The 27668-nt window shown below is 45.8% G+C and overlaps 1 protein-coding gene across 3 annotated transcripts; it reads right to left on the reverse strand.

The window, feature by feature from the left end:
- Positions 1-27661, reverse strand: Brd9 (bromodomain containing 9). 3 transcript variants are annotated; one of them, XM_021631415.2, is made up of 16 exons: positions 27504-27661; positions 26740-26954; positions 26407-26539; positions 24795-24855; positions 24148-24292; positions 22428-22538; positions 21678-21790; positions 19580-19712; positions 16958-17033; positions 15347-15442; positions 13011-13143; positions 10934-11045; positions 7023-7061; positions 6026-6128; positions 3434-3601; positions 1-647 (listed from the first exon to the last, which is right to left on the reverse strand). In XM_021631415.2, the coding sequence occupies exons 1-16, from the start codon at positions 27553-27555 to the stop codon at positions 547-549; spliced, it is 1791 nt and encodes a 596-aa protein (XP_021487090.1). In that variant the 5' UTR covers positions 27556-27661; the 3' UTR covers positions 1-546. The 3 variants fall into 3 exon arrangements, with proteins under 3 accessions (XP_021487090.1, XP_021487089.1, XP_021487088.1); XM_021631414.2 differs by having other exon boundaries at positions 21678-21793; XM_021631413.2 differs by having other exon boundaries at positions 21678-21853.
- Between the last annotated feature and the right edge of the window lie 7 nt (positions 27662-27668).

Consider the following 27668-nt stretch of genomic DNA (forward strand, 5'->3'; position numbering starts at 1 on the left):
TCACACCTTAGGCATCTCTTTATTAGGACCCATGTTCACGTATTTTGCAAATATAAACAGGTACTCAGCAAATACATCCAGTTTTGAAACATTTTATAGCTGTGAATACTTCATTCTAAAAGGCAGGCTGGTTCATTATTTGTCAGGGAGACAACTCCCTCCTCTGGCTCAGTGACCACACAGAAAACAGAAGCACCCTCTGAAGGCCTGTTCTGCAGGCTCCCCTTCAAGAACTGCAGGGAGGCTGTGCAGAACTCATGTAGAATGACGACATTATCGTAAGCAAGCTTGGTTTCTGGTGCTCAGAAGAGTCCACAGAGTTGAGCCATCTGGTTGTAACCCCATTGTGTTCTGTTGTCACTGCTCAGAACTTATGGGACATGGTACTGCTGGGCCTGTGCTGCAGACATGACAGTACAGACAAGCCACCATCTTCCTCAGGCTGCTACATGCCAGAGACGATGAGACAAGTTTCTGTCTTGTGACAAGAACTGTGTATCAAATAAAACTTAGGAAAAAAATTAAAATATCTGGAAAACCCACAAGTTAGTTCTTGGCAGAAACTGCAGGTTCTGGAGACTGAAGGAATTCGTAAGGGTCATGGGTGACATCTGGCTGCTCCCCAACACTAAGGCGAGAAGGACTTCCTGTAAGTTTGAAAGGACATGGCATTTAAGCATACCAAACAGCACTGCAAAGCTCAGGAAACAACATCTGTGGCTGGCATTTACAGAGACAAATGTCCTCCCTGGCGGTACACGCAGGTGCGCTCTCATCCGAGCTGCATCAGGGACATCTGCAACCCTCTCGGGCTCTGTTCTGCTTAATATCCCGATTACAAGGTGATCACAGTAACTAACAACTCTAGTTTTTCCTCTGGCAGCTGTAGCCAGGCTACCTTTGAAGGGATCAGGATTCACTGTGTACAGACTACTTCAGGACTGCATGTAAGGTCAAAAGAGAACAAATGGCAATGGAGGCTAGGGAAAGCAGTTCCTCAGAGGCCTGGCTCAGTTGCTCTGGTTAAGCAGACTTGAGAAAAGACAGACATGATTGAAGAAAGAACTGCAGTCACAGACTGAACAGTAATGTGCTCATAGGAAAGTTGACTGAGCAGGGATCTTAGGACTGATAAGGGTCTGTAATAGCTTTGCTGGGTCCCATGTAGGATGTGATCCATGTGGGAAGAGGAGGCTCTATGAGATGTGAATGACTTATATTAGCATGTAAATGTTAAAGTGTAAAAGCAATCAAAAGGAAAACCAAATAAAGCAGTCTGTCCAGGCCACTCAAAGGCAAATAGGGTAAGATTTGCATAAAGCCAAAATTCACAAGGAAAAAAGCTTACAGAAAGTCAAATGTGATGTTAGCGAGCTCCTGGAAGGCTTTAAAGCCTGAGCAACAGTTCATAGACATTAGTGATAAAACCTTAAACGAAAAACATTAAGCTTGTCCTAGAAATGGGTAATCAAATTAGTTATCCAGCCCTCCCTCCCTCCCTGAGTTTACTGTATATATTTCTCTACTATAAAAAGTACACTTGGGGTGGGGGTTTTGTTTTGTTTTTATCTAGACCTGGTTCTTTCAACAGTTAAGTATGGCCAGGGAAAGGAAAGAGCTGTGGTGCTAGCCCAGAGCCTGTCCTAACTAGGTATCCAGCCGCAGTGGCAGGCACGGCACGCCGGAGTGCAGCCCTGCTTCCTCTTGGTCTTATGCCAGAATGAGCAACACAAGCTGGCCCAAGCAAGACCATGTGGGACAAGGGTATGCACAGTGGATTTGTGGTGGCAACAGTGTTCCAGGTGAGGGAGGTGAAGGCTCATGAAAAACAGCCATTTGTAGAAGTCTGGAAAGGGTGGGGTCTCAGACATCAATGCTACCCCATAGCACCGTTCTGGGGAAACAACACAAACGGTGAGACTGTGCTATGCTGTACAGACCCTGCTAACATTTCCTTTTTAGTTGCTCTTTAGCCATCCAAAACCAGACGGGACTTGTTTCGAGTGGAGAGTGGTAGACCTTTCTACTCTGGAAAAAAGTTTGAGGCCATAAAGATTTGAAAATGGACCTGAAAGGATGGTAAAAGCCACAGTTAAAAGAGTTTGAATGAAGGCACTGTGCTGGCTAGTTTCTGTCCTCAACTGAAGAACAGACTGGCTTGTGGGCATTTTCTTGATTGCTAATTGATGCAGGAAGGTCCAGCCTATTGTTTCGAAAGCCCATGCCCAGCCCAATGTGCTTCTCTTCCAGCCTGCTGCCTTTGGATGAAGATGTAAGCTCTTAGTTACCGATCTGGTGCCATGACTGCCTGCCTATCACCACCAACTTCCAACCATGCTGATTATAGGCTAATCCTCTGAAACTGTAAGCAACTCCCCCCCACCCCCCTTTATTGAGACAAGGTCTTTCCATATAGCACTGACTATCCTGGAACTCACTATGTAGACCTGGCTCGCCTCAAACTCTCAGAGAGCCACCTGTCTCTGCCTCCTGAGTATTGAGGGTAAAGGTATATACTACCATGCCTGGCATTTTAAGTGCTTTGTTTTATAAATTGACTTGGTCATGGTGTCTCCTCACACCAACAGAACAGTAACTAACATACCACATAAGGTGTGCCTGGTGATAGAACAGTGGCATGACTTTTATGTTCAACAACCCACTTTCTGATTGAATTAACACAGGAAGAAATTCACATATAGTACTGTAATCCAGGGTAAAGGACAGTGACTGGGGAGGTCACTGGCCTCAGTAGGAAAGTAACTACTGCTGTTTTGTTAAATGGACACGATATGTCTTATCAATCTGCCTTTGAAACCCATTTGTGCTTACACCCACAGAGAACTACTTCTGTCAGCCCCAGCTCTAAGTAAGAAAGACTGCTGATGTGTCATAGTGGTCCAATGCTTGGTCACAGATGGAGGAAAACAGTCCTATCACTCACTCCAAGGAACATCACGAAAGAAGAGCCAGAAGGAATGACTTCCCTATGCTCCTCTGACTCAAAAAATCTCTCTGGGTCACTAAGCTATACTTGGGTAGAACTATTTCTCTGGGCTGTTGTCGGTGCTGTATCCGGGGAAATGGCACGGCTCAAGCATTTTTAAGAAGCTAGAGAGACAACATGTGAAATCCTACATGTGGCTGGAATACTCAGAATGTTAGTGGTATGGCTCATCTCTCCTTAAAACAGAAACCTCTCGCCAGGGACAGTTACATGTTCTCCCAATAGAAAATGAACACTCCTTGGTTGATACATTCAAGGAATAAAATATGGAATGGCAGAGGACAGATGGCAACAAATCTCTTACAGAAACAAATATCCTGGTCCCCAGGGATGCACAAGGGTAGAGAGACGTCCTGTGCCAGGGTCTGTGGGCCTGATCCCGGCCCCAGTGTAGGCTCCTCCTACTAGCCTGTGTGAGGCCCTTACCTGGAGGGTGCTGCTCCCTCTCAGAGGCAGTGGATAGAGAGCTAAGATTGGAGGACGGCCGGGAGCCTCCTCGCTCTGCTTGTGCTTCATGTAGGTCTTGCAGGAGCCTGGTTGTCTCATCCAAGTTCAAGTGGCCATCATCATGATCCAGCTCCTTCTTCACCTTCCCTGTGACAAAAAGGATGCTGGTAAATGTAGTCAGCACATGAACTAGGCAGAGTGCAACTGTTCTGCAAGAGCGCTGCTGGTTGGGCTCACAGCAGAGGGAACCCCATTCGATGATAGGCCAAGGGCTGGTTGTAGGCAAGGAAGCAGACCCAGCGTCTCTCACTCAAGCAGAATGCTACACTGAATCTCAGCCACCCAATGCACCAACACTATGGACAATTTTGTGTCTGATGCTGGTCTCCTGCCATAAACAGAATAAGGACAGAGTACACAAATAAGGATACTGAACAGAGTCTCCACCCAGCTTCCAAACTTAAAAGCAGACCAGGATCCAGTGTTGTCTTGTCTCAGCAAAGGACTACCTTGAACCTTTGAAAGTACATAGTTTAGCCAGAGGACCTAGGAGTCCACCTTTGACTGTATGAAGAGTGGCCTTAGGAACATTACGGAAGAGGAGGCAGAAAGATTGTAAGAGCCAGAGAATCAGGTAGTTTTCTGTGAGATTGTGTCGCCTAGTAATAGCAGAAACTATACTCATAGTCTCACCAGCCTGACTGCCCAAACATGAGTTGAACAAGGATAACACCAATGGTCATGCAAACACAGGAGAAAAGCCCACGAGGCCCCAACCCCACATAAGGAACAATAGGCAACTACAGAAAGCTGGGAAAGGGAGGTATGCCAAAAAAGAGAACACCAACTGGTTGTTCAATGACAGATGGTCAGCCCTGAAACATACACACAAGGTAACACTATATGGACCGAACAGGTTACATATATCTTCTAAAAGTTGTAAAGGAAAGAAAAATCTTACAAGTGCCAACACAAAGTCTGTATGCAGGAAAGCGTTCTAAGTGGCCTGGGCCACTGTTCCTAGGAACGCTGGTATTTAGTCTTATTTATTTCAGGGGGGCAGGAAGTCCCCACCACTAATAGACACTATGTATATGAAGAGTATGAGCCATATCTTCTACTGTGGCGTCTGGAACCCAGGGGTCAAGCCAGGAAGGGTGCACGTCGTGGCACCTGGACAGCCTCCACCCAATCAACACCCAGGTGCCAAGAACCTATCAAGCTTGCCGACACCAATCACTGAAGGACTGAAGCACGTGCCCTCTAACTCCTTGGGGGCTTGCATCTGGTTCCCTCTGGACTTTTTCTTAGTGCCCCTTCCCTCCAATGACTGCTTTGTTTGTGTTATAAAATAAAATATAATAGTATAAAAAGAAAAAAAAATCCCAGCCCTGAATCCCAACAGGTCATGGCATCTGGGGTGTCTTAGGGACTAAAACAGAGTTGACAAAAGACAATGAATAGAAAGATGGCAGATATGAACCTGATTTCTAAAAACTATTAAACACAAATTACCCACAAAGACTCCAGCCAAAGGCGGTGTGAGGATGTACAACTTCATTGCGTTAGCTTTATAATGCTCACAAAGACCCACGCTCTCAACCCGGTACTGCTGGCTCTGGAGCCACCTCACTATGAGATGTGCCGCCTCTCCGTGCAACAGCTTAAAACGGCCCCAGGCGCTGCTCTAAAGGAGGACCACAGGCTAATCAAGAACATGCAAAGAGAAGCAAGGAAGGGGCACAACACAAGACACTGTCAAGGGACCGAGCAGTCCTCAATCCTAGGTGTCCTTAGGTGAAGGAAACACACCACACCTCATGGAAGACGGCATTTCCTAGCAGCAGAGAGCTCATCCTTCAGGATATGAGCATGCTGACACATGGCTGACGTACTGTGCACATGACTAGCACCAAGCATCTCAACTACTGAACAGGTACAGCTCTAAGTAAGAAAGGCCCAGGAGCACATGGCCAGGGCCATTTGGAGCTTCTCTTCAGAGTGGCATGCACCACTGTGTGGGGTCAGTGATAAAGGTCACTTCCGTCCACGCCTGACAGTCTAACCAAAGGAATCTGAAGAAAACACACATCACTTCTACTTCCTAGTCTCCTATAAACCAATGTTGTATATTGGTGCTTTGTTTATTTGGGGTTTTGTGTGTCTGTTTTTTGGTATTTTTGGTAAAGAGGATGAAACACAGGGCATTATTCATGCTAAGCAAGCACTCCACCACTGAGTTGCACAATATTTCTCTGACACCAGGGTTTCTAACTAACTGGGCAACCAGCAGCTATCAGCTGGGTGTCCTGTTCCTCCAGTCTCACGCTGTTCCCTGGAGACAACATCTGGGCCCATATGCTGAGGGTATAGATAGGCCTTAACACAGCCCAGGGTAGCTCCTGTTCTGACTAGTGCTAAGTTGACTCCCCACAGGTTCTCCTGGGTTGTGCTATTTACCAGGGCAGCCTGTGAACACAGAGAAACCAAAATGATGCTTTCTTCTAACATCACAGGTAAGAATGGAATCCATGTGAGAAGCTACATACAATAGTGCCCTGGATGCCTCACCAAGAGAGCTGAGCATGGACACATCCAGGGAGACGTCAGGATATGGTTTCATCGACATGAAATCCAGAACAGGGCCACCATTATCTCCCAGTGGGTCCCCAACCTGCAGAAGATGAGAAAAATACCAACTAACAAATGGTACAAATGTCAGCTGATGCCAGCTGTTGTAAGTCAATAGGATGTGCTAAATTTGAGCCCATCTCTCAGTAAGTGACACAAATGAGCACTGTTCTAGGGGCTTCAATCCAAGGCACATAGAATGTTAAGCTTATTAATGGAAGTGTAAATCCATGTTCAGAGACCTGTTCAGATCAACATAGCTCTGACAACTTTCCTCTCTACTAAGAGCAAAAAAATAAAAAAATAAAAAAAAATAAAAAACAAACCTTTGCTAATGTCTTAGGGAATTCATTAGCACTATGGGAATATGGGAGGTAAGGCACAGGAAGGCCAAACAGACACGTGGAACTCAAGGGCCCACCACCACTCTTTTTAGGAGCAATGTGACAGATTCCAAAACCAAAGCTTTCTCTTTCAGTAAGGGTGGGACTGCAGTTCCCCAGGGCTCTGGAGCTCCTGCTGCCCAGCTTCTGCTCATGTTCCCATACTTAGACCTCACAGTATTCCCTGTGAACTGAGACTCAACCCCACACTTGATCACCTCAGGTACACAGGCCACTGCTGGCCAGTGGATAAACTTTGTGGCATAACTTCATGGTGCTGCCTACAATGTCACACACACAGGGAAATGGCCCCCACCCCCCTTGAGGACAGTGCTTTGAACTTGTTTCTGAGCTTAGAAGATTACAGCCCTCTGTTCAGGTCACCACGCTAAGGAGATGAGGAAAAGCAGTGACCCTGAAGTACCTCATCGGGAACTAGAAGCTCCTAAATAGAAAGAAGAGGCTGTCCAGCCACTCCCTGCAATGGCTAAGGACCATCAGTCATCACACAAACCCCAAAGCTGCACTTCTACTCACATGCTTAAGAAACCTACCTTCACCTCATCTGCAGGTCTCACGGGAACACTCCGCCTCTGCAAAGTAACAAGATAGGAAACAAGTTTTTCCAGTGCAATTTTGACATTGTAATTCATTCACATTACACTAACAGTGGCTCATTCACTGCCCTGGGGCTCTGCTCATTATAGCCTTACTACATCCATGGCTAAACCAGGGGTTTTACGGGACTCTTCGCAGGTGGCAGTGAAGGTAGACCACGGCTAGCCAACTCATTCCACATCAGGCAAGCGCTCAGATACCATGCTATGGCTGGGGTGAAGAAGGACATGGGTAAGAGACTCCCCAAATTTACATCAAAGCCAATATTTAAAACAAACCAAAATGGGCAAGTTGAAAAAAACAGGCCTGGCTATTTAGCCTAGAACCTAAACAGGTACCTGAGACGGGATGTGGCACGATGGAGGCAGCAGTGGCATCCATTCCACTGCTGCAGCCGGATGAACTACCCACACCTTCATCCTGTGCTCTGGCAAGAGGACCTTAAAAACATCCTACTCGTGTGCACATTCCTCAAAAAGGGCCCCTTCTACATCCATGAATTTGGTCCCAATGTTTCTGAGATTTAGTTATGCAATTATTTTTTACCAACTTTTAATTAGAAATATGGTCTTTATTTTACCATCTGTTCCTTGCAGAAGACTCCTTTAGCATTATATCTTGAGTGCTTAGTGGCAGTGTTACTGCTTCTGTACATATAAAATTATTCAACCCTAATGAAAGAACTCACCTGTAGTCAATTAATCTAGAGTTCACCAACAGCACAACCTCATTTCAGGGCCACAGGAGCAATTTCATACCAGACAAAGTTAGGTGGAAATGGACTATGGTGGGCCAGCAAGATGCTTCATCAGGTAAAAGCACTTGCTGCTCAGGCCTGACAACCTGAGTTCTACCTTGGAATCCATGGTGAAAAAGAGAACTAACTCAAAAACTGTCCTCTTTTTAGGCCGGGCATGGTAGCGCACACCTTTAATCTCAGCACTTGGGAGGCACAGGCAGTTAGATCTCTGTGAGTTCAAGGCCAGCCTGGTCTGCAGAGTGAGTTCCAGAATAGTTCCAGGATTACACAGAGAAACCCTGTCTTGAAAAACAAAAAAAAACAAAAAAACAAACAAACAAAAAAAAATTGTCCTTTCTTCTTATGTGCATCAGATATTACACGCCCACAAAGTAGTAAGAAAGGGCTTTAAATAAAGGACTTGCGCTGACCTAACTCCCACCTGGAAACAAACACAGGTGGAGAATGCAACCTTGCAGAGGTGCCAAGCACATGGCTGATAGGGCTGCCTTCTGGATGAGTCCCATCTCTTCAGACAAAGAGGCTATCAGTCCAGACAAAGAACCATGGGCCAAAACAACCTCAGAACTAATGCTGAAAGACACTTTTTAGAACTCCACCTAGCCAGAGCAGAGACTCTCTGGGGAACTTTGGCCTTGAGAAGACCCAGCAATATCACTCTTTAGTATTATGTTCACAGAGCCCTTGAATGATGGCTGCCCTAGGCAAAAGATCACAAGTAACACCTTCCTGTCGAAATGAAGTTCACTGCTCTTCAAATGAAGAAAACAAAATCTTATGGCCTTGAGAAACAGCTCAGTTAGTAAAGTACTTGTCTCGCAAGTTTGAGGACCTGAGTTGGACCCTAGAACCCAAATAAGTGCTGGACATGGTGTACACTTGTAGGCCCAGCACTGGGAAGATGGAGACAGGTGAATCCCTGTGGTTTGCTGCTCAGCCAGCCTAGCCCATCCAGCTAGCTCCACACCAGTGAGACCCTATCTAAAAAAACATAAACCAACCAAATAAACCCAAAATTAAGTGCCTGAGGCACAACATCTAAGGTTTACCTCATATGCACTACACACACACACACACACACACACACACACACCGCAATCACCCATGGACTGGGGTATGCCTTGGTGGTAGAACACTTGTCTAGAATGTAAAAAGACCCATATTTGATCCTTAGTACTGGGGAAAAAAATCCTACCAGCACTGTCCAGCAGAAACACATTGTACACACATGTCTAATTTGAACATAAATACATCTTGTTTATGGCTTGTGAACATACACACTGTGGATCTGAGCTGGCCTCAGGCTATGGTATGTCAGGCCTAGTCTTGACAAGCAGACATCACAAACAGAAAGCAAAGACACAAACGGACACAGATGCTTCCTCAGAAACAATTAATGTTAGTCTCTGTTATAATAGAAGGAAAAGTCCACCTAGACTCATGCCAACAGAAAACAAGTTTCAAAGGTATAGGCAAAGACTTTCAGACACAAAAGCTGAGAAGAGCTCAGCCTTCAAATCTATACTGTAAGAAAACAGCACATTCACACAATGGAATACTACTCAGCTATTAAAAACAAGGATATCATGAAATTTTCAGACAAATGGATGGAACTAAAAAAGATCATCCCAAGTGGGGTGACCCAGAAAGACACACATGGTATATACTCACTTATAAGCTAATGTTAGATCTATAGTACACGATAACCATACTACAATCCGAAGAAGCTAAGTAACAAGGAGGGCCCAAGGGAGGGTGCTGGAATATCACTCAGAAGGGGAAATAGAATAGACAGCAGAAGTGGATGAACAGAGGAAACTAGGCAGGAGATGGAATGGGGAGGAAAACAAGGATGAGGATCAGATGTGGGGAGAATGGGGGCGGTGAGAGGGCGGGGAACAAAAAGGGAAACTAGGGGTGGTAGAGACATCTCTTTGTCAAGCTGGAGGCCTGTGACAGGGTAGGCTCCTGGGAGGATGTAGGTGTGACTCTAGCTGAGACTGAAACAGGGGGGACATGAAGACTGAAGTGACCACCTCCTAGCCAGGCAGGACTAGTGGAAGGAGGGGAACAACAACCCATGGAAAAAACCTTTGGTCCAAAAATTACCCTGCCTATAAGAAGTGCAGGGATAAAGAGGGAACAAAGATTGAGGGAATGTCCAACCGATAATGGTCCAACCTGAGACCCACCCCACGGTGGAGAGCCAGCCCCTGACACTATTAATGATGCTCTGCTATACTTGCAAACAGAAGCCTAACTTGACCGGGAGGCTCCAGTCAGCAACAGATTGAAACAGATGTTGGGACTTGCAGCCAAGCATGGGTGGAGCTCCGGGGGTCTTGTGGAAGTTTTGGGGAAAAGATGGAACCTCACAAGAAGACCAACAGAGACAACTAACCCGTTCACATGGGGGCTTTCGGAAACTGAGACATCAACTGAGGAGCATGCATGACCTGGACCTAGGCCCCCTGCACACAGGTAGTCAGTGGGTGGCCTGGTCTTCATATTGGGTGCCTGGCAAGTGGAGGGGGTGCTGTTTCTAACATGGACTCTATTGCCTGCTTTTGGATCACGTCCCCCTGACAGGGCTGCCTTGCTGGGCCTCAGGGGATGAGGATATGCTCAGTCCTGATGTGACTTTATGTGCTGGGGAAGGTTGATATGGGGAGATGGGGCCTCCCCTTTTCTGGGAAAGGGAGAGGGGAAGGAGGAAGGAGGGGAATGGGGGATTGGGAGGATCAGGAGGGAAGGAGCACCCATAAACAGAAATAAAATTTTTAAAAAAAGGAGTCACAAAAATTTTCTCAGGAGTTAAAAAAAAAAAAAAGGAACAGCACATTCTTTAGAAGGAATAATGATGATAGCCAATGAAAGAAACATGGGCATAGGTTAAGGAAGAGATAAGCAACTGCCAAACTTTTTTTTGTAAGTTCTTAAAAGCAAAATGTAAAGCTCAACAAGCCAAGCAGCCAGCAATGACCTCAAGAGCTTGCCTCCCTGGCATCTAGTGTGCTGGACGAGCACTCTGCACAGGGGTGGCACCAAGCAGCCTGCAAAAGCTCACCAGTTAACTGCAAAGCCCACCTGCTTCAGCTGGAAGATCATCCTTGAGTGATCTCCACCTGTGATTTGGTCCAGGAGGTCATCTACCATCTTCTTGCTGTAGCTCCCAGCATCCTTCACAAATTCCTGCAGGCTAGAAGGAGAGTGTGTGAGAGAATGTGTTGAAAAAGCATCCAATTTCAAGGTTTGCCACCAACAGTGACAATGATTCTGATTCCAGAAGTCCACTGCCAACACCTCTCCTCAGTCCTCTGGGAGTTTCCCAGATATGTGTGGGAAAATAGACATATCTCTCAATTTTTAAAGCGGTTCATAGCAAAAATAAATATATATACACACACATGGATATACATCTCCAGGAAATTAAAGGAAAAACAAAGGCAATAACACATGCGGGTACCCAATCCACATAAAATCCTAAGACATGCTGGTTAGTCTCTAGAGAAGGCTGTGTGTATCTGCCAGTCTGACATTTAAAGTATAGGCAGCATGGAACATAGAAGGGGTGGTGGTCTCAAGGCACACATTTAAACGCTTTGATTTCTGAACCATATGAATCTACTAGTATAAAAATAAAACTTAAAATATAATAGTAGAGAACAAAAACCCCTAGACTAAAGCATCAAGGATAGCCTCACAAGGCTCCTAGACCTTGTAGACCTTCAGAGAGAGAGCAAGCCCGCTGGCCTAGAGCCACACTAGAGAAGCCCACCTGCTGACAGAACACAGGCCGCCATCTGGAATACCACCACCATGTGTACAAAGAGCACTTCTTGAGGACGGAGACCTGGGATGCTCACAGATAGACCCTGACAACCCCACAGTCCTGCTTGTTTGTTTTGTACTGCCTCTGCAACTGTGAGGTGGTGCCATCTTCAGGTAGTTCTCTGTGACACCTAGAACCCAGTGTTTCTCAGTGACCTGTGGAACTTGAACACATTCCAGGAGCACACACCTGGGGAGGATAGTAGAATGCCAACGGTGTGAGGGCAAGTGCTCCCACTGCCCTCAAGGAGTAAAACTGAGAACAGGTGACACGAAAGATTGGCGTCTACTAGCCAGCAAGTACTCTGACTATGGAACTTCGCCCTTCCTGCTGACTTAGCACACTTTTCTCTCCTGAAGGAAACCCCTTCTTTCACTTCTAAATGGGATTTTTCTGTTTTCTTTTGTTTTGTTTTTCAAAGAAGTTTTTAGAGGCTAGCAAAGTTTAATTATCCACGAAAATCTAATGAAATTCTACAAAGATAACCCACTTCTATTTTGTATAGTAAAACAAAATACAGACAATGTGGAGATGCATCCTTGCATCTGTTTTAAAAACCATTATTGTTTAGCTATATGTGCACACTCATGTCTGTGTGGAGCACATGACCATGAGTACAGGTGCCTGCTGAAGAGGGAGTCGGATCCCCTGGGACTGAAATTACAGCACTTATGAGGTACCTGACATGGGTGCTGGCAACTGAACTCTGCAAGAGCAGTATGCACTCAATCACGAGGCCATCTCTCTAGATTCACAATTGCAGTTTTAATTCTACATTCCAGGCTCTGTTATTGGCTGAATTTTTCTTCCACCATCCCACTTCATCTCACCCAAGTTCATCAGTTGCAGTCCTAACTCCAGCACCTCAGAATGTGACTGTATTTGAAGATGGAGTCTTTTGAGAAGTGATTAAAAAGGAGTCAGTAGGGTAGCTGCTGGTCCAATTTAAGTATTGTCATAAGAAGAGGAGTTCAGGATAGAGGAAAGGCTGTGTGAAGACAGGAGAGAAGGCAGGGTCTGCATTAAACCAAGATTGCCAAAAGCTGGGCCTTCGACCTCCTGCCTTCAGCACAGTGAGGCCTTTGTGCTGGAACTTATTGTAGCTCCAGCTGACTGTCACTAGTATACCTCAAAAACAATTATGAAAAAGAACTCCCTGCAAGTATACACAGTTTGCTAAACACACACCCGTTAACGCCTGGATTGTTGCCTTTTTCAAACTGTGCTGAACTGCAAGATAGGCCTACGGCAGAGGAGTGACAAATAATGCTGTAGTTTCTTCTGCCAGAGCTCTATCCCAGAGCGCTCACCCACGTATGTGACCTGGCTTACCTCAGGGCACACTGCACACCAGTCTCATCTCCATAGGCAGAATATAGAAGCTCCATCTCATCTGATTTCAGGTCCCCAAACACAGAGTTGTTCTGCATTGAAAGTGCAGTGCTAGCACTGGAGAGGAATGTGACTAAAGAGAAGGAAGAGAGGAAAGGGCAGAGTCATGCTCAATGCACTTCCAGCATGGCCAACAGCCATTTTCCCTTCCAGGTGACCACGACCTGTGTCCATGACTGGTTCTTCCTTTTTTCTTCCTGTTTAGGGACAATACAATAGTAGAAACTGCCCATGGGTAACTGCAGTGTCCACCCAGCAACCCATTTCATACCTGTGAGCCACGGACTACAAAGCAAAGACTGACCCTTGCATAGAGATGAGCTTGAAGAAGAAGTGGTTCTTGGGACCAGTCCATAAACCTCTCTGGTGAACCAGGAGCTGAGCCAATACAGGATACACTCTTGCCCAGGGTTATAACAGTAAACCAGGTTATATCTGGCTCAGTGTTCCTCAACCTCTACTAGCAGCCACTATGGGTGGCGGTTATGCCATGTCCTGAATGTGCTATAGCATTCCTTCTCTCTCCTGTTGGACAACAGCTGAACACACTCCTCTTCCCTGTAATCAAAATGCCTCCTAGGGACAAAATTGCTGAGCCTGGGACCAAACACAAGCAACAACTCAAAAGCAAAGTGTGAACAATATTAAGGGAGGGGCTGGGATGGAGGAAGGTATGGACAGATCACACAACACAGAAGGTACAATTTAACAGAAGGTCCAAATGCAGGTTGATTTCTTAGTTTGGGTTTGTATTGCTGCAAAGAAACACCATGACCATAAAGCAAGTTGGGGATAAAGGGGTTTATGTGGGTTACACTTCCAGATTATAGGCTGTCCCTAGAGGAATTCAGGCCAGGTACTTAAGCAGGGTGGAACCCGGAGGCAGGAGCAGATGCAGAGGCCATGGAGAAGTGCTGCTTACTGGCTTGCTCCCTGTAGCTTCCTCAGCTTGCTTTTATAGAAACCAGGACCACCAGCCCCCGAGATGGCACCACCCACAATGGGCTGGGCCCTCCCCCACTGATCACTGATTGAGAAAAATGTCTTACAGATGGATCTCATTGGAGGCATTTCCTCAACTGAGGCTCCTTCGTCTCTGATGACTATAGTTTGTGTCAAGTTGACACAAAACTAGCTAGTAAAATCTCTAATACTCAGAGATGTAGAAAATATCATTCCAGAAAGAAAATACCCTCTAGTGAGCTGTACCAAGAAGGAATACCAAGAAAAGCAGATGGTGTGCATGACTGAAGGGGATAAGGAAGTATGGTAAAAGCTTATGGTGCAGAGGTGACTTGAGCTGGTTCTCAAGAGCCATAGTAAAAGTAAGGACCACAGGGAGCAACAAAGAAGAAGCAATGACACAGAAAAGGATAATCCCAGGCCTGCCCCTGCCCCTGCCCCTGCCCCACCACTCAAGAAAGGAATAGCTAGAGACAGGAAATTATAATGAAATGCCAAGTAGAGAAAGGGAATGCTAAAGTGTTCTGTGTTTCTAAAGCATCTCGGCACTTCAGTAAAGGCAGAAGAAATGTCATTATAGCACATCTAGGCTCAGACTAGGGATGAAGAAAGAAAGTGATATTTCTTTCAGCCCCACAAAGAAGCATCAGCTTGAATGCTCTCCAGTCTTAAAGCACAAACCTGTGCTCATATAGATATGTACACACCAAAGCAAGCCTTCTGACACACATATGTACTAAAACAAATGAACAGGTCAAAGGAAGCCCTATAACCACACAAACACACATACTACTACACATATACAACCACACATTCCAAAACACACTAGTAGACCCATTTTAAATGTAGATCCCACAAACACAAATGTACCTGCCCCCTCCCTCATGCCATGCTGCCACCCACAACCACCTTGTCTAGGTCTCTTGGTTGCCACATAGGACCATCACTCTCCAAATGGTTAAAATTAAGTCTGTTGTAATAAATGAACTCCTCCATAAGAACCAGAAGGAGCCTGAACCAAGGCTCCTGCGGAAGAAGGGAATGACAGCTGTGAGAGGAAGCTTGTGAGCTCAGTCTGCACTCACCTTCTGTGGAGAGCAGAATGCAAGCAGGAACTCTCCACCAAGTATGACTTTAATCCACCTACTTTAATGGATCTAAACTTCATTTGTCTTAAAAATCTGCATCCAGACATAGTAACAAAACCACGGGAAAAAAAAAATCATGGAGGAGGAACAGGTGATTTCATCATTCCCACTGCTAGCCAAGCCACCCTCAGCTCCTGAGTGCTCCCCAACAGTCAGTGCACTCACCTTTACTTCTTCTCTCATCTTTGAAACCCAATGTCGTAAAACCTGGGAGCAACTTGCTAGACAGTGAACTCAGGTCCACAGGGAGTGTCTCCTCTTCTGCAGAAGACACGGGAGACAGGGAATCATCAGGTAGGCTTGGCCTCAGCAGTGATGAGCAACTTCTCTATAGCACGTTAGACAGAAAGGGGCGGGGCATAGAGATGCTATGCCATTTAAAAATTATTTTGAAAAAGCAAGATATAATTCCTAAAACCAACACCATTTCAATCTGATTTTCTAATTGCCTGAAAGTCAACATCATGGAAAAAAATGTCTGCAGAGAGATGATTCCACTGACAACTTGTTTGCCTTTTAAGCATGAGTCTCTGAGTTCAATCCCCCAAATCTGTATTTATTTAAATAAATAAATTAAAATAAGATACAATGAAGCATGCTTATAATCCCAGTGTTGGGAAGTAGAAAGAGAAAGACTGTTGGGGCTCAGCTTACCCTACCAGGTAAGTGCCAGACCAATGAGAGACCTTTCTACACACACACATCCAAAAAAAGGTAGATGACGCTTAACAAATGATATCTGAGGCTGTCCTCTGGCCCCAAATGGGCGTGTGTGAGTGCAGGCATAGATGCACTCATGTGTGCACATATACAATGTCATGTCTGGGAGCTAATTATGCCAGCACGCTTTCATCTTTGCAATGTGCTCACTCACCACCTACATGTGGTTGTTAACAACTCTTGCTGGCCATCCTCCTCATATTCATCTGGCTACACATCAGCTGATGGTTTTTACATGCACATCATTTCTCCACTCCTGTCAGGAACTTCGGTTTCCACACTGACTTTCTAGCCCAAGCATGGGCTACCTCATCTAGTTTCTCCTAAAGACCACAGAAATTTGTTTCCACTAACAGTTAAAATCAGAGAGTCTATCCTGTACACTCTAGAGAAAATGAAACAATTCTGTTGATTGAGGGCTGGGTAGAAGAATGTCAAGAATCCAAAGAGCTGAGGGAAATGTCCACCTGTGCAGGAGAGACTCAAGCAAAGCAGGAAAGAGACATTCACCAAGTCTCATCCTCTTCAAACATGTCTGTGGGCACGCTGCAATCTCAGGGAATCATTTACAGGCACAGCTGTTACCTTCTCAAGATGTTCTAATGCATGAAATATCTTTCCAGGCTGGTGCGCCTGGTTGCATTCATGTTTCTACTAAAGCCTACCCTGACATGATCATCCAACCTTCCTTCAAGAACACATCTGAGTTTCAAGTGTATAGGTCAGCACTTAGCCCATGAGGAAGCAATGCTGGTAGAATTCAAGAGACAAAAACCTTCCTATATCAACAATGACATTTAGCCCTTAAGAATCTATCACCATCAGGAGAAGCCCAATAAAGGCCCGATGACATCTTTGCTCCATGCATAACATAGGCTCTACTATGCACACACATGCCACCAAGGATATGTACAGAAATGGAAAGACAGGCAACTGTTCTCCAATCTCATTACCAGTGGTGGTAACATGTAAATGTGTGATTCATGCTCTATAGCTCAAGCATGTAAAGTTCAGAGGACAACGTGCAAGCATCGAGGCCCTGCACAGAGCACCCACCATCGGCATCAGGCTCAGTTGCGTTCACCACACTGTAGAGCAGACTTCCATCTCCAAGCTTCTTCAGGTACCCCATCTGCAAGGAAGTAGCACCCAAGTGTCATCTCCCAGGGCAAACCTTGTGCCATCTTCTAGAGACATGTGACATGCTAGTCACATCTCCACTAGTTTCTTCATGAGTAAGCACCAGAGACTCCCTCTCACATGCCCAAGTATTAAAGATTGGCCTGCTTGTGACTGAGGGTAACCGCTCATGATCAACCATACCTGCTTATGACTGAAGACACCCAGATATGGTCAGGGCATTATTTAGGCACACAACCCCTTCCAAAGAGTTTCTGAAACAAAAGCCTTGACCTAGAAGCAAGTATTTAAAACCATCTATATGCCTGAACAAAATGAGATAAAGAATGCCAGCTAGGTAAAAGCATCATACCATACCATAGCGGTCTCTATCTCCATCTCTAAGGCAAGTAGAAACATGACTCCACTAAAAATCTACCACAAAAGGCCTTGACTATTTCCAGTCACCTACAGTCTCATGCAGGGACAGTATGTCAGGGTTGGAAGGTGTACATGCACAGATGACATATTCAAGGAACTGGCCAAATGCAGGAAGAGTAAGATCTTGTGATTGCAGAGGCCACTGGGAGAATGTCAGAAAGCAACGTAACAAGTAAGCAGAAGCAGGAGAGATGGCAGATCCTGGATAGAAGACACCAACAATATACACGGGGTACTAGGGCCAGGCTGCTCAGTGCACTGCTAAAAGAGACGTGAAGTGCCCTGTGGTATTGGAGGGTACAGGAAGTTTCACCAGACAGCAGATTTCAGTATATGCAAACACAGTTCTCAATATAATTACTTGGTGTATACATACACAGGTATATTTCCTGGCTCTGACAGCATTTTACCTACCACATGGATATCTGTCCTGGTTAGTTTTATGTCAACTTGACACAAGCTAGAGTTATCTGAAATGAGGGAAACTCAATTAAAAAATCCTCTATAACGTCTAACTATAGCCTGGAAGTTTTGGCACAGGCCTTTAATCCTAACACTTAGAAGGCAGAGGCAGGTGTCTCTCTCTGAATTCGAGGTCAGCCTGATCTACAGAGCTAGTACACAGGACAGCAAAGGGTACATAAAGGAATCCTGTCTCCAAAAACACCAAATCTAAAAAAGAAAAAAATCAGCTATCAGGCATTTTCTTAGTTAGTGATCAATGTGGAAGGGTCCAGTCCATTGTGGGTGGTGCCATCCCTGGGCTGGTGATCTGGGTTTTATAAGAAAGCAGGCTGAGCAAGCCATGGGGAGCAAGCCAGGAAGCAGCATCCTTCCATGGTCTCTACACTAGCTCTTGCCTATAGGCTCATGCCCTGTTTTGAGCGGTGTTCTTGTCTTCCTAGACAATAAACAGTGATATGGAAGTATAAGCCAAATAAACCCTTTCTTCCCCAATTTGCTTTATGATCATAGTGTTTCATCACAGCAATAGAAACCTTAACTAAGACAATATCCATTTCTAAATAAGGTTTCCCACTGGAGGAACCATGGCTCTCCAGAGAAATAGCCAATTCCAGGGTAGAACACAGCAGGAGCATAGGGCAATGCTGCCCACATAACTGCCTGCGAGTTACACAGCTGATGCTGAGCCTAGTAATAGGCAGATTTACAAAAACAAACAGGCAAAACTAACTTTAAGGTGTTAACCAATTTTTGTTTAATTTTGTTTTTCTTACAATGCTAGGAAGAGAACCTAGAGTCTTATGTGGGCGAAACAAGAGCTCTACCATTGAGCCATTATCTTTTAACTAGCGTAAGGTATTTTCTATAACTGGAGGGACCAAAATGTTGTCATTTCAACATTCAGTATTTAAAATGTAATGCACATTTGGAAGACTTTCTATGACATAGAATGTAAAGTCCTGACTACTGTTAATATAGACCTTACATTGAGATAGTAAGATTTAGATTATGTCCAGGTCGAGTGGAACACAACAGGCTCATCTTAACATGTGCTCTCATTCTTGTTTCAGGGGCTTGTGTTATAACCTAAAACGCTCCGCACCAGGTCACCTTGTGCTAGGAACAGTGCCCTGAGAGTGGTAGCATATTGCTCTACAGAGAAGCAGGCAATAGACAGGTAGATCCCTCTGCCATAGCGGGACTGCAGACAGCTGCATTAGGACATGGCAGCAACAATCTATGAATGGCTCACAAAAAGGACAGTCACAGATGAACAAAGAGGTGGCAATGTTAACACCAACCCTGTGAATACTTACTATGAAGTGGGTTTTACCTGTAGGGAAGCCTAGAGCTCAGGGCCTCTCCTAACCAATAGGTCAGTCACAAGTGGCCCCAACCCAAGCTGGATGTTATGGGGGCATACCACATTCCACGTTCATAGTGGTCCTGCCAGTATAGTGTCCCAGACCCTTCTGAGGAAAAAAGACCAAGAAAACCAAAGAGCTAATCTGACTCCGGCCTGAGCCAATGGGACCCAGGAGGTATTCTGGCCAGACCCTAATACTCCCAATGTTGATGGTGATACCTGGTTGCAAAGACTTGAGTATTTGAGGCCAAGTGGCATGGCCCTCAGGGGAGGGCCACAGATACTACCTTGCTACCTGGGAGAAACCGGTTAATCCTGTCCCGAGCCTCATCAGCTGCGTGCTCTACCAGGGCTAGCACATGCTCCTCTGCAGTGCTGTCTGTCAGGCTGCAGGCATTCCCCTCAGGCTCAAACATGCAGCTGTAAGGCACAAAAACCAAGTGTTATCATAGGCACTGCCTATTGCTTCCCATCAGTAGCTTTTATGAACAATGCCCTTGCAGAGGCCAGCAGGGCAGCTCTGGGTGAAATTTAATCCTTCCACTTCTCACAGCATTCTTATGTGTTCTAATCATGTTCTTAGACCTGGAGTGAAAAAGCACAAACCAAATAGAACCCCTTATGCATTCTAGCTCTCAGGAAGACATTTAAGTCTTCTTACAAACAGAAGTGACAAAAACTGCATAGACATTAAAGAAAATGTGACAAAGTCCCCTTTGTGTGGAGTGTCACATTTGCAGTAAGCTAGAGCTGCAGGAAGCCCTGGCTCTACATGGAGGCATAGTTCTCAAAGTGAGAAGTCCTGGCACTGGGGGAGGGGTCTGTCCCCTGCAGACAGTACAAACAGGTAGACAGGTTCCTCTCTGCCCTGGCACAATGGCTAAGAGATGTTGCAACAAGAGGACAGCCCTATAGCCAACACAGCTGCTCCCTGGAAATCAAGCACGGATACGGTGTCCCTTATCAGAGTTCTACAGCACTGGCACTGACAGTCGAACATTTAATGAACTTCAGTATGGAAACTCACTTTAAAATCTGGGAATTCAGAAAAACACTGCACAACTACCCATTCTATCTAAAAGCCATGGAACCTGCAAATAAGGGTAAAATCTTAGTGACAAGACCATCTACACCAAGGCTACTAGCTAGAAACTTGGCAAGTCTGAGGCAACCTGAAGGACCCTGAAGGAAAAGAGGGCAGCAGGTGTCCCTAGAAAGGACACCAGAACGCACTGTCTACGCAAGGGAACCTGCCTTGGGAAAATACGCCTTTCTCTCAGCCTCATATGATCCCAGGCCACAGGCTGGGCTAACCCTAAGAGAGGTATATGGCACAAATATAGCTGAGACCTCCCACTCAGCACTTGTATGGTACTCATTCTTCGAGCAACTCAGGTGAGTTCCCCAACATAGCTCAAAACATAGTCAGGACAGCCACATGCTGGACAGTAATGAGAAAGCTAAAAAACACAAGGGCTCCAACTTTCAATGATTGCCTAAATGCTCTTTGGGGTCTGCTACTGAAGGGGTAACATCAACTCAGTCTCAGTGCCCAGCTTCCATGGAACCCCTATTGGTGCAGGATACAGATAAGGTCCTCTGAAAGTCCCTTAATTAGTTGTGGACTAATGGACAGGAAAAAAGCTTCAGGGAGCTATGTCTCAGGCACTCCAACCTTCCTGATGCTTATTACCAGGCTACCCAACTCCCAATAGCACTACAGAAGTCAGCTCACAGACACTGTCTCCTGTTGAGTGCTGGTGACCAGAGTGGGCTCACTGCAACTGTGCTTTGCAGGTTTGAACAGAGGTCATTAGCAGGGGCTATGTATGGAGGGCAAATGATAAAGGCATGAATATTAGCAAACAGCATGTATAGCAGATAGTAATGACAAGCTGATAAAATGTACTACATGGGCCCGTGGATGCCAGTGCATGTGGCTGGCACACAGGAGGGAGATTGCAGTCCCCTTGCATCCCATTTATCAGTAGCATGGGTTGTTGTGATGGTAGCAAGAAAGCATGTGGTGAATGGCTCTCTTACCCAACAGAACTGCCCTACAGGATCCAGACTCTGCAAACATACTCAGGTGATAGGCTGTATCAGCTACATGGCACAATCACCTCATTCTTAGGGCAAACAAAACACAGTGGCCATTTCCCTCTCAAGTTCCAGTGCCCAGAAGGCATCCAGTTCGAAGCCTCTGGGCTACACCAAGGGGCCACACCAAGGGGCCACGTGGAACCTACAAATCCTTAACAGGCCATGCTCCTCCATCCAGGCTGAGATGTTCCACAGGTCCCCTTTGCCCTTCTTTGGGCAAAGCACTGCAGTCCCGCTTGTAGGCAGCAGCTCCATAAGCAAACACCTCCCACAGAGCCTTACCTAATAACTTCTCTACTCGGCTTTTTGGATTTCTTGGTAGTTTCTACTTGCACTGGGACAACCTCAGGAACAGGCTCCTCAACTGCTGGGTCTTCACTGCCCAAGAGAGCTGCCTGCTGAGAGAAATCCATGTCCTGCATAAACGACATGCTGCGCTTCAAAGCTAACAGCCGCTCCTAGAATCAGAAAGGACAGAGCAGCAGGACTTTACCTCTCCCTCAGCCACGGAGCCGTGACGATGGGATGGCATGGGATGGCCACGGTCTCACCTGGCCTAATCGCCACCTTCCCAGACGCTGCAGCGGGAATGGTTGCGAGGGCTCAGCATTCAAGGTATGGCCCAGAGATGGTGGTGAGAGAATGGTGGAGCCCAGCAAGTGTCTCTTGCCTATTTGAGGCTCATAGAGCCTGGCTTACAGTGCAGATTTAGGAAGCCACTTGGAATGGCTAAAGGATAAGCTTGTATTGTTGAGGGTCAGTGAGGCTGCCCCACAAAGCAAAATCACAAGACTGGCTGTGATCCAGCAAGACTGACCCTAGATCCAGAACTTTCACCAGCCCCATAAAACAGCACCTCTAAGCTGTGTGGCGGTGCAGACAGGAGCAGTGCCTGGAGGATAGGGCAGTCTAGAGCAGGGGTCAGCACCTGGGAGTGGCGGATGGATGAAGCGTGTCATTCATTGTGAGCCTGTTAGGCACAGAGAATTAGAAGACTTCAGCTCAGTGCCATTGCTCTAGTGGGTTTCTTACTTTGCTCATCATCTTAAAGCCCGCGTGCAGGATCTTCTTGGCTAATTTGTAGTACACGGTGTCTGGCCTGTTGTATGTCATCGCATTATCACACATTAATTTGAAATCTGCCTAAGAAGAAAAAACAAGTAATTTGCCACACAATTAACAGTAAAGTTCTCCATTCTTGTCAAATGATACCAAAGGGAAGGAATGAAATTCAGCAAAAAACATACTTGGGAAGTGATCTTTAACTATTCAAGGAGATTTTCATAATACTCCATGAGTTTTTATTTGTATGAGAAATTTCCAAGTGAAAAGCTGGCCAAAGTCTCCAATTTCCTTTTGTATATTAACATGCGGACTTTATGAGCCTTCCTTCCTATCTTGTAGGAACATGGACATAAATAGGAATAAGAAGCCACATGTTTGGTTCCTTATCCAGAAGGGAGATATGGATTGAAGGGTAGGTATAGCCTATCTTCTGCCTCAGAAAAGAATTTAAAATTCTGTCTACAAATATTTGCTAGAGCTGTAAGGAGAAAGACTGCCCCTCAGATAGTGAAAGCTGCACTGAACAATCTATTGGAAATACTAGCACTTACTAGCTGTTCCTCAGCACATCCCTCCCATAAGTGATAGGGACACCCATGTAAAACATAACTCTGTTACCAAAAATATACCACCTATGCCTTCTCCATATCACTGTGCCGATGTCCCCAAACAGCACCAAGGCCAGGGAGAGATGGTGTGGACATGGCTCATCTCAGGCTGCCACTCAGTGACTACTCTACGGGGGCCACAGCTGGCAATGGAGAAGACCAGGGTGTGGATCACTTAAAAGATACACCCTCTGGTTTCACCCACGTCTCTCCTAAGAAATGACCCCTTTTGCTACTCTTTCTGTCCCTCTTGTTGTAGCTAAATCAGCAAACAAGTCAGAAATCATCTTGCATGAAAAACAGAAAATCAAACTTTTTCAGAGTTATCCAAAACCAAGAAAGAAATGTGATGTTCCTTCTTACATATTGATCCTATCACTCTTATTTTCCCTGCTCGCCAATTTAAGTAATTTGTAACTCACAGAGCCAAAATCAAAAAGCAAAGGACTAAAAGCAAAGCACTTAAGAGATGCAAAAATTCCAAAAATAAAGGACAAAACTAAGAATTAGGAAGAAAACATGCTTCTAAAAACACCAACTTTCAAACTAAGTCAAATTGGACACATTGCTGTCCATAAAAACGTCTGTCTATGCCAGTACAGAAACTTCAACATAAAAAGGAACACATTCACATCATACAGCATCTAATCCCGCTTCCAGATCTCTGCTGGCAATCCCTTATCACCAGCAAACAGTCACCTACCCAGGGCCCCCCTCTGCACACTTGAAACTAAAAACCACCTGAGGGGACCAGAGACATAGCTCAGCAGGTTAAGAAACCCTGTTGTCCTTGCAGAAGACTCGGGTCTGAATCTGCAGCACTGACACAGTGGCTCACAACTATATGTAAGTACAGTTCCAGGGGATTCAATGCCCTCTTCTGACCTCCAAAGGCGCCAAGCATAGATAGATAGATATTATAGATACAGATAAATAGATGGAACATTAATACACATGAACTAAAATACATCTAGAAGAGATAAAAACAAATAAAAATGACCTGTGGTACAGTATTTACTATGCGACCATGCATACATACAGTTTTATAAACATTATTTCGCAAAGTGAAACTCATTTACCTTAAATTCTGTGACTGATTTATATTCATTAGCTACAATCTTGTCTTTCATTGTGCCAAAGTCCATGGGATGTTTTATTATCATTGAATACCCAGGAGCAATTGCATCCGTAACAGGAAAAGCAAAAAATCCATGAGGATCTTTTCTGAAAGCAAAGACAGCTTTGAAGTAAAAAACTCAAAAAGTCTAAATTTCTAAGTGATATAAAATTTTTATAATCCAAAAATTCATATTACTGACTAAAATTTAAACTTCCTTCTTAAAAGTTCAGGGAAAACATGTATGCCTTTCTAAGGCTCTAACACATATTTTACATACAATAAAAGCAGCACTGCCCCAGCTCTTCCTGACAGGCAATGCTCTGCAAGCAGCAGCACAGCACTACCTTCAGAGGGGAAGAGAGAGGAATGCAGCATACAAGCACCCGGCTTGTCCACATCCTGCTCAACTGGGGATGCCTAGAGAAGGGGAAGTGTCCATCTTGTGGGTGGCACTGGGTGGGAGTCAAGGCTCAAACTGTTTCAAGACAGGGAGAAAATGGTGGTATCCTGTGTGGGACAGGAGGTGGACCATGGGATTTAGAGCCTCTAGAGAAGCTGGGGTGTCTGTTTCATAGGTGCCAGGTAACAGGTGGGACACAGGGTTACCTCTGTAGTTGGCGGAGGAAGTGCTCCAGAAGCCTCTGGATGGGTGTGCTCTCATTCTCAGCTGAGTTTATAAAGAGAAAGCAAGAAAATAAAAATCAGACATCACGACTTCATTTGCTTCATTAGAAAGTTCCATGTTCATCTGCTTGTGGATCTTCACAGTATCTGAAGCCCAAACAAGAATTGGGCACAGCTCCCTCAACAAAGGCAGCATCCAAAGGCCGCAGAGAGATACACAGCATGTCTCAAGATGGATCAGGCTGTTTCCAGTTCTCACCACAATCCAGTCTAGTACACTAGACAAGATAGGAAGAAACAAAGGTGTGGGGTACATTGATCCTGAACTCCCTGGTCAGCACTTTACTTGAGATTTCTCACTGTTTATCTGTACCTGGTTTCTTATCTGCTAGGCAGGAGAGACATGTAATACATATGCACAGATCTCATGAGCACTGTGGGTATCAACTGAGTCTCTGAGCTCACATCAGTCTGATAGCAAAGTTCCTGACCGTCTGGGGAATGCCCAAAGCAGCGCTAACCTCTTCCATCCCTCTGAAGGCCACAATGACTGCACTCTGTCAGTTAGGTACAGTGAGGTCTGCCCGTTTGAAGACAGTCCCTGGCTGTTGTTTCCTGGAGAGCTACTGTGACAGTGAGCTGCACAGGAGGAGCACTAGCAAACAGGACCCTTTCCCAGAAGGACTACAATAGATAGCTCAAGGGGCCCTGCTAAAACAGGGGTGATCAAATCCACAATCAAAGGAGGAAATTTTAAAGAGAAAAACATCACCACAGAGATTGAGGCGGCATGAACACTTCTTTTGTAAGCCATCACAATCACATGGCAACTGATTTTAATACTAGCTTTTCTGATAATCCATGTCGCAACACCAGCCTCCTCAGTTTCTCTGCATGTAGTCTATAGTCCTATACAGGGAGGCTTGTAACCAAGGAATCCAAGAGCCAAGAATGAGACTATACCTGAAATGTCATCCCTGGCAAGGGCTACCTAGGTGAGAAATTTAACAAAAACCTCTAGCTTCCTACATGTCATCTTGAGGTAATTTTAAATAACTCCACACTGAACATGAGAGCCTATGTCAGGGTCTCTCTGTCCCAAGTTTCCATGTTTCCATGATATATGTGTTTTTTATGTGACTCATATATAGGGCCACTAACCTGATGGTTCTGTTTGGAATAGTAAAGCAAATGAAGCCAAACTTCCAGACTAAAAATTGGTAAACTTCAACCAGATAAAAAGTACTGTAGGTAAACTGGGAGTGGTGGTGCACGCCTTTAATTCCAGTTGTTAGGTGGCATAGGCAGGTGTAGATCTCGGAGTTCAAAGCTAGCCTGGTCTACAGATTGAGTTCCAGGACAACCAGGGCTATACAGAGAAACCCTGTCTTCAGGGAAAACAAAACAAAAACAAAACCCAACCAACCAAATAAAAATAGTGTCGATTTTGTGGGACAGCCGTTCTCTATGGCATCTGTTTCTGTTTTACCACTCTTCAAGAGAATTTACCTATTCTTAGCTTGAAAGACACCCCAACAACTGAATGACCATGCTATAGACAATGTAGGAAACATGCCCAGGAACAAGGTCTTGCCTGGCTGTGTTCGGCAGGCTCTCACTGGTCGATCTGGGGGTGGTTCCACCTCTACCTTCTTTCCAGGGTCGAAGGCATCAGCCTCTCCCTCTGAGTCACAGTGTTCCTTTTCCCGCTTCCGTTTCTTTTCTTCCTGTTGGATATCAAAGAACAGAGGCACAGAACAGCCACAGCTCGTTTAGATTGGTGCTGCAGGCCCTGCACACCTCTGCCTTCCCCAGACCCACACTTGGCAGGCATCACCCGATGACTCCCTGGAAACCCAGCACTGCAGCATTGGTCCAGGTACGGCCAGGATGATTAGGGCCCCATCTTGGGCCGCTGCACCTTTACCTTTCGCTTCCTCCTCTCCTCTTCATCGAGGTGCTTCTCCTTCTCTGACTTCTTCTTCTTTTTCTTCTTCTTTTCTCTGTGTCTCTCCCGCTCATGGTCTGACCTATCATCATAGTAGCTGGAGTCGTGGCCAGATCCTGAGAGCTCTGTCACTTCACTTCCTCCCACCTTGAGCACCAACTTCAGAGGCTTCTCCAGTGGTGTGTCTGTGTAATCTGCACACAGACTGTGGGTCAAACTTGCAAAATGCTTGGTGAGACTACTGCACCCCCATGGGTGTCACAAGTGTGAGAGCCTGATCTTAATGAAGCTAGATGGCAAGGGGTTGTCAAAACCACGGGAAAAGATGGAATCTCAAACTAACAGGGCTGTGTTCAGTGCTCTCTTTCAAACCATATAATCATCACTGAGGATTTTCAGAGGGTCCTTCCTACCAGGAGAAAGTACATCAACCCGACCTGAGAGCCAAAACCCAACTCCTTCGTAGAAGCCCCTCTTTTTGCTGCAGTCTTCCTGGTGCCAGACAGGAGTTACACAGGAGCTATGGGACCCAAGAAGCCGAAGGCCTCTTCCAGTGATCCAGAGCCTAACCCCGCCTCCTCCCACGACGGCCTGTGGCCTGGCTTTAAGCCCCTCCCTCTCACGGGACCTGCCCGCCTCAGGCACCTCCTCCACAACCCCGCCCAGCGCTGACCACGCCCTTCCCCTGGAAGGCCTTTCCCCGCCAGTAGCGGCAGCCTAGACCCCGCCCGCGGGCTCTGCACCTTCGTACGATGAGCGCCACTCCGCCTTATGCTTCTTGTGCTTCTTGCCCATGGCTGCGATGGCAGCGGATCCGGAGTGAAGCGGCCGTCGGTAGCCAGACCTGCGCCAGTCGGAAGTGGCCGCCCAGCCACAGTCGAGTGCTTCCGGTGTCAGGGGGCGGTGCG

This window comes from Meriones unguiculatus, chromosome 3 (assembly GCF_030254825.1).
Source record: "Meriones unguiculatus strain TT.TT164.6M chromosome 3, Bangor_MerUng_6.1, whole genome shotgun sequence".
Classification (NCBI taxonomy): Eukaryota; Metazoa; Chordata; class Mammalia; order Rodentia; family Muridae; genus Meriones; species Meriones unguiculatus.

Excerpts from the sequence above, each read along its gene's own strand:
- Brd9 (XM_021631413.2), bottom strand. The coding sequence starts at position 27,555 with ATGGGCAAGAAGCACAAGAAGCATAAGGCGGAGTGGCGCTCATCGTAC. Across the intron at positions 22,539-24,147 it reads AATCAGTCACAGAATTTAAG|GCAGATTTCAAATTAATGTG; the intron begins GTAAATGAGTTT and ends TTTTCTTCTTAG. Across the intron at positions 21,854-22,427 it reads GCTTTAAGATGATGAGCAAA|GAGCGGCTGTTAGCTTTGAA; the intron begins GTAAGAAACCCA and ends TTCTGATTCTAG.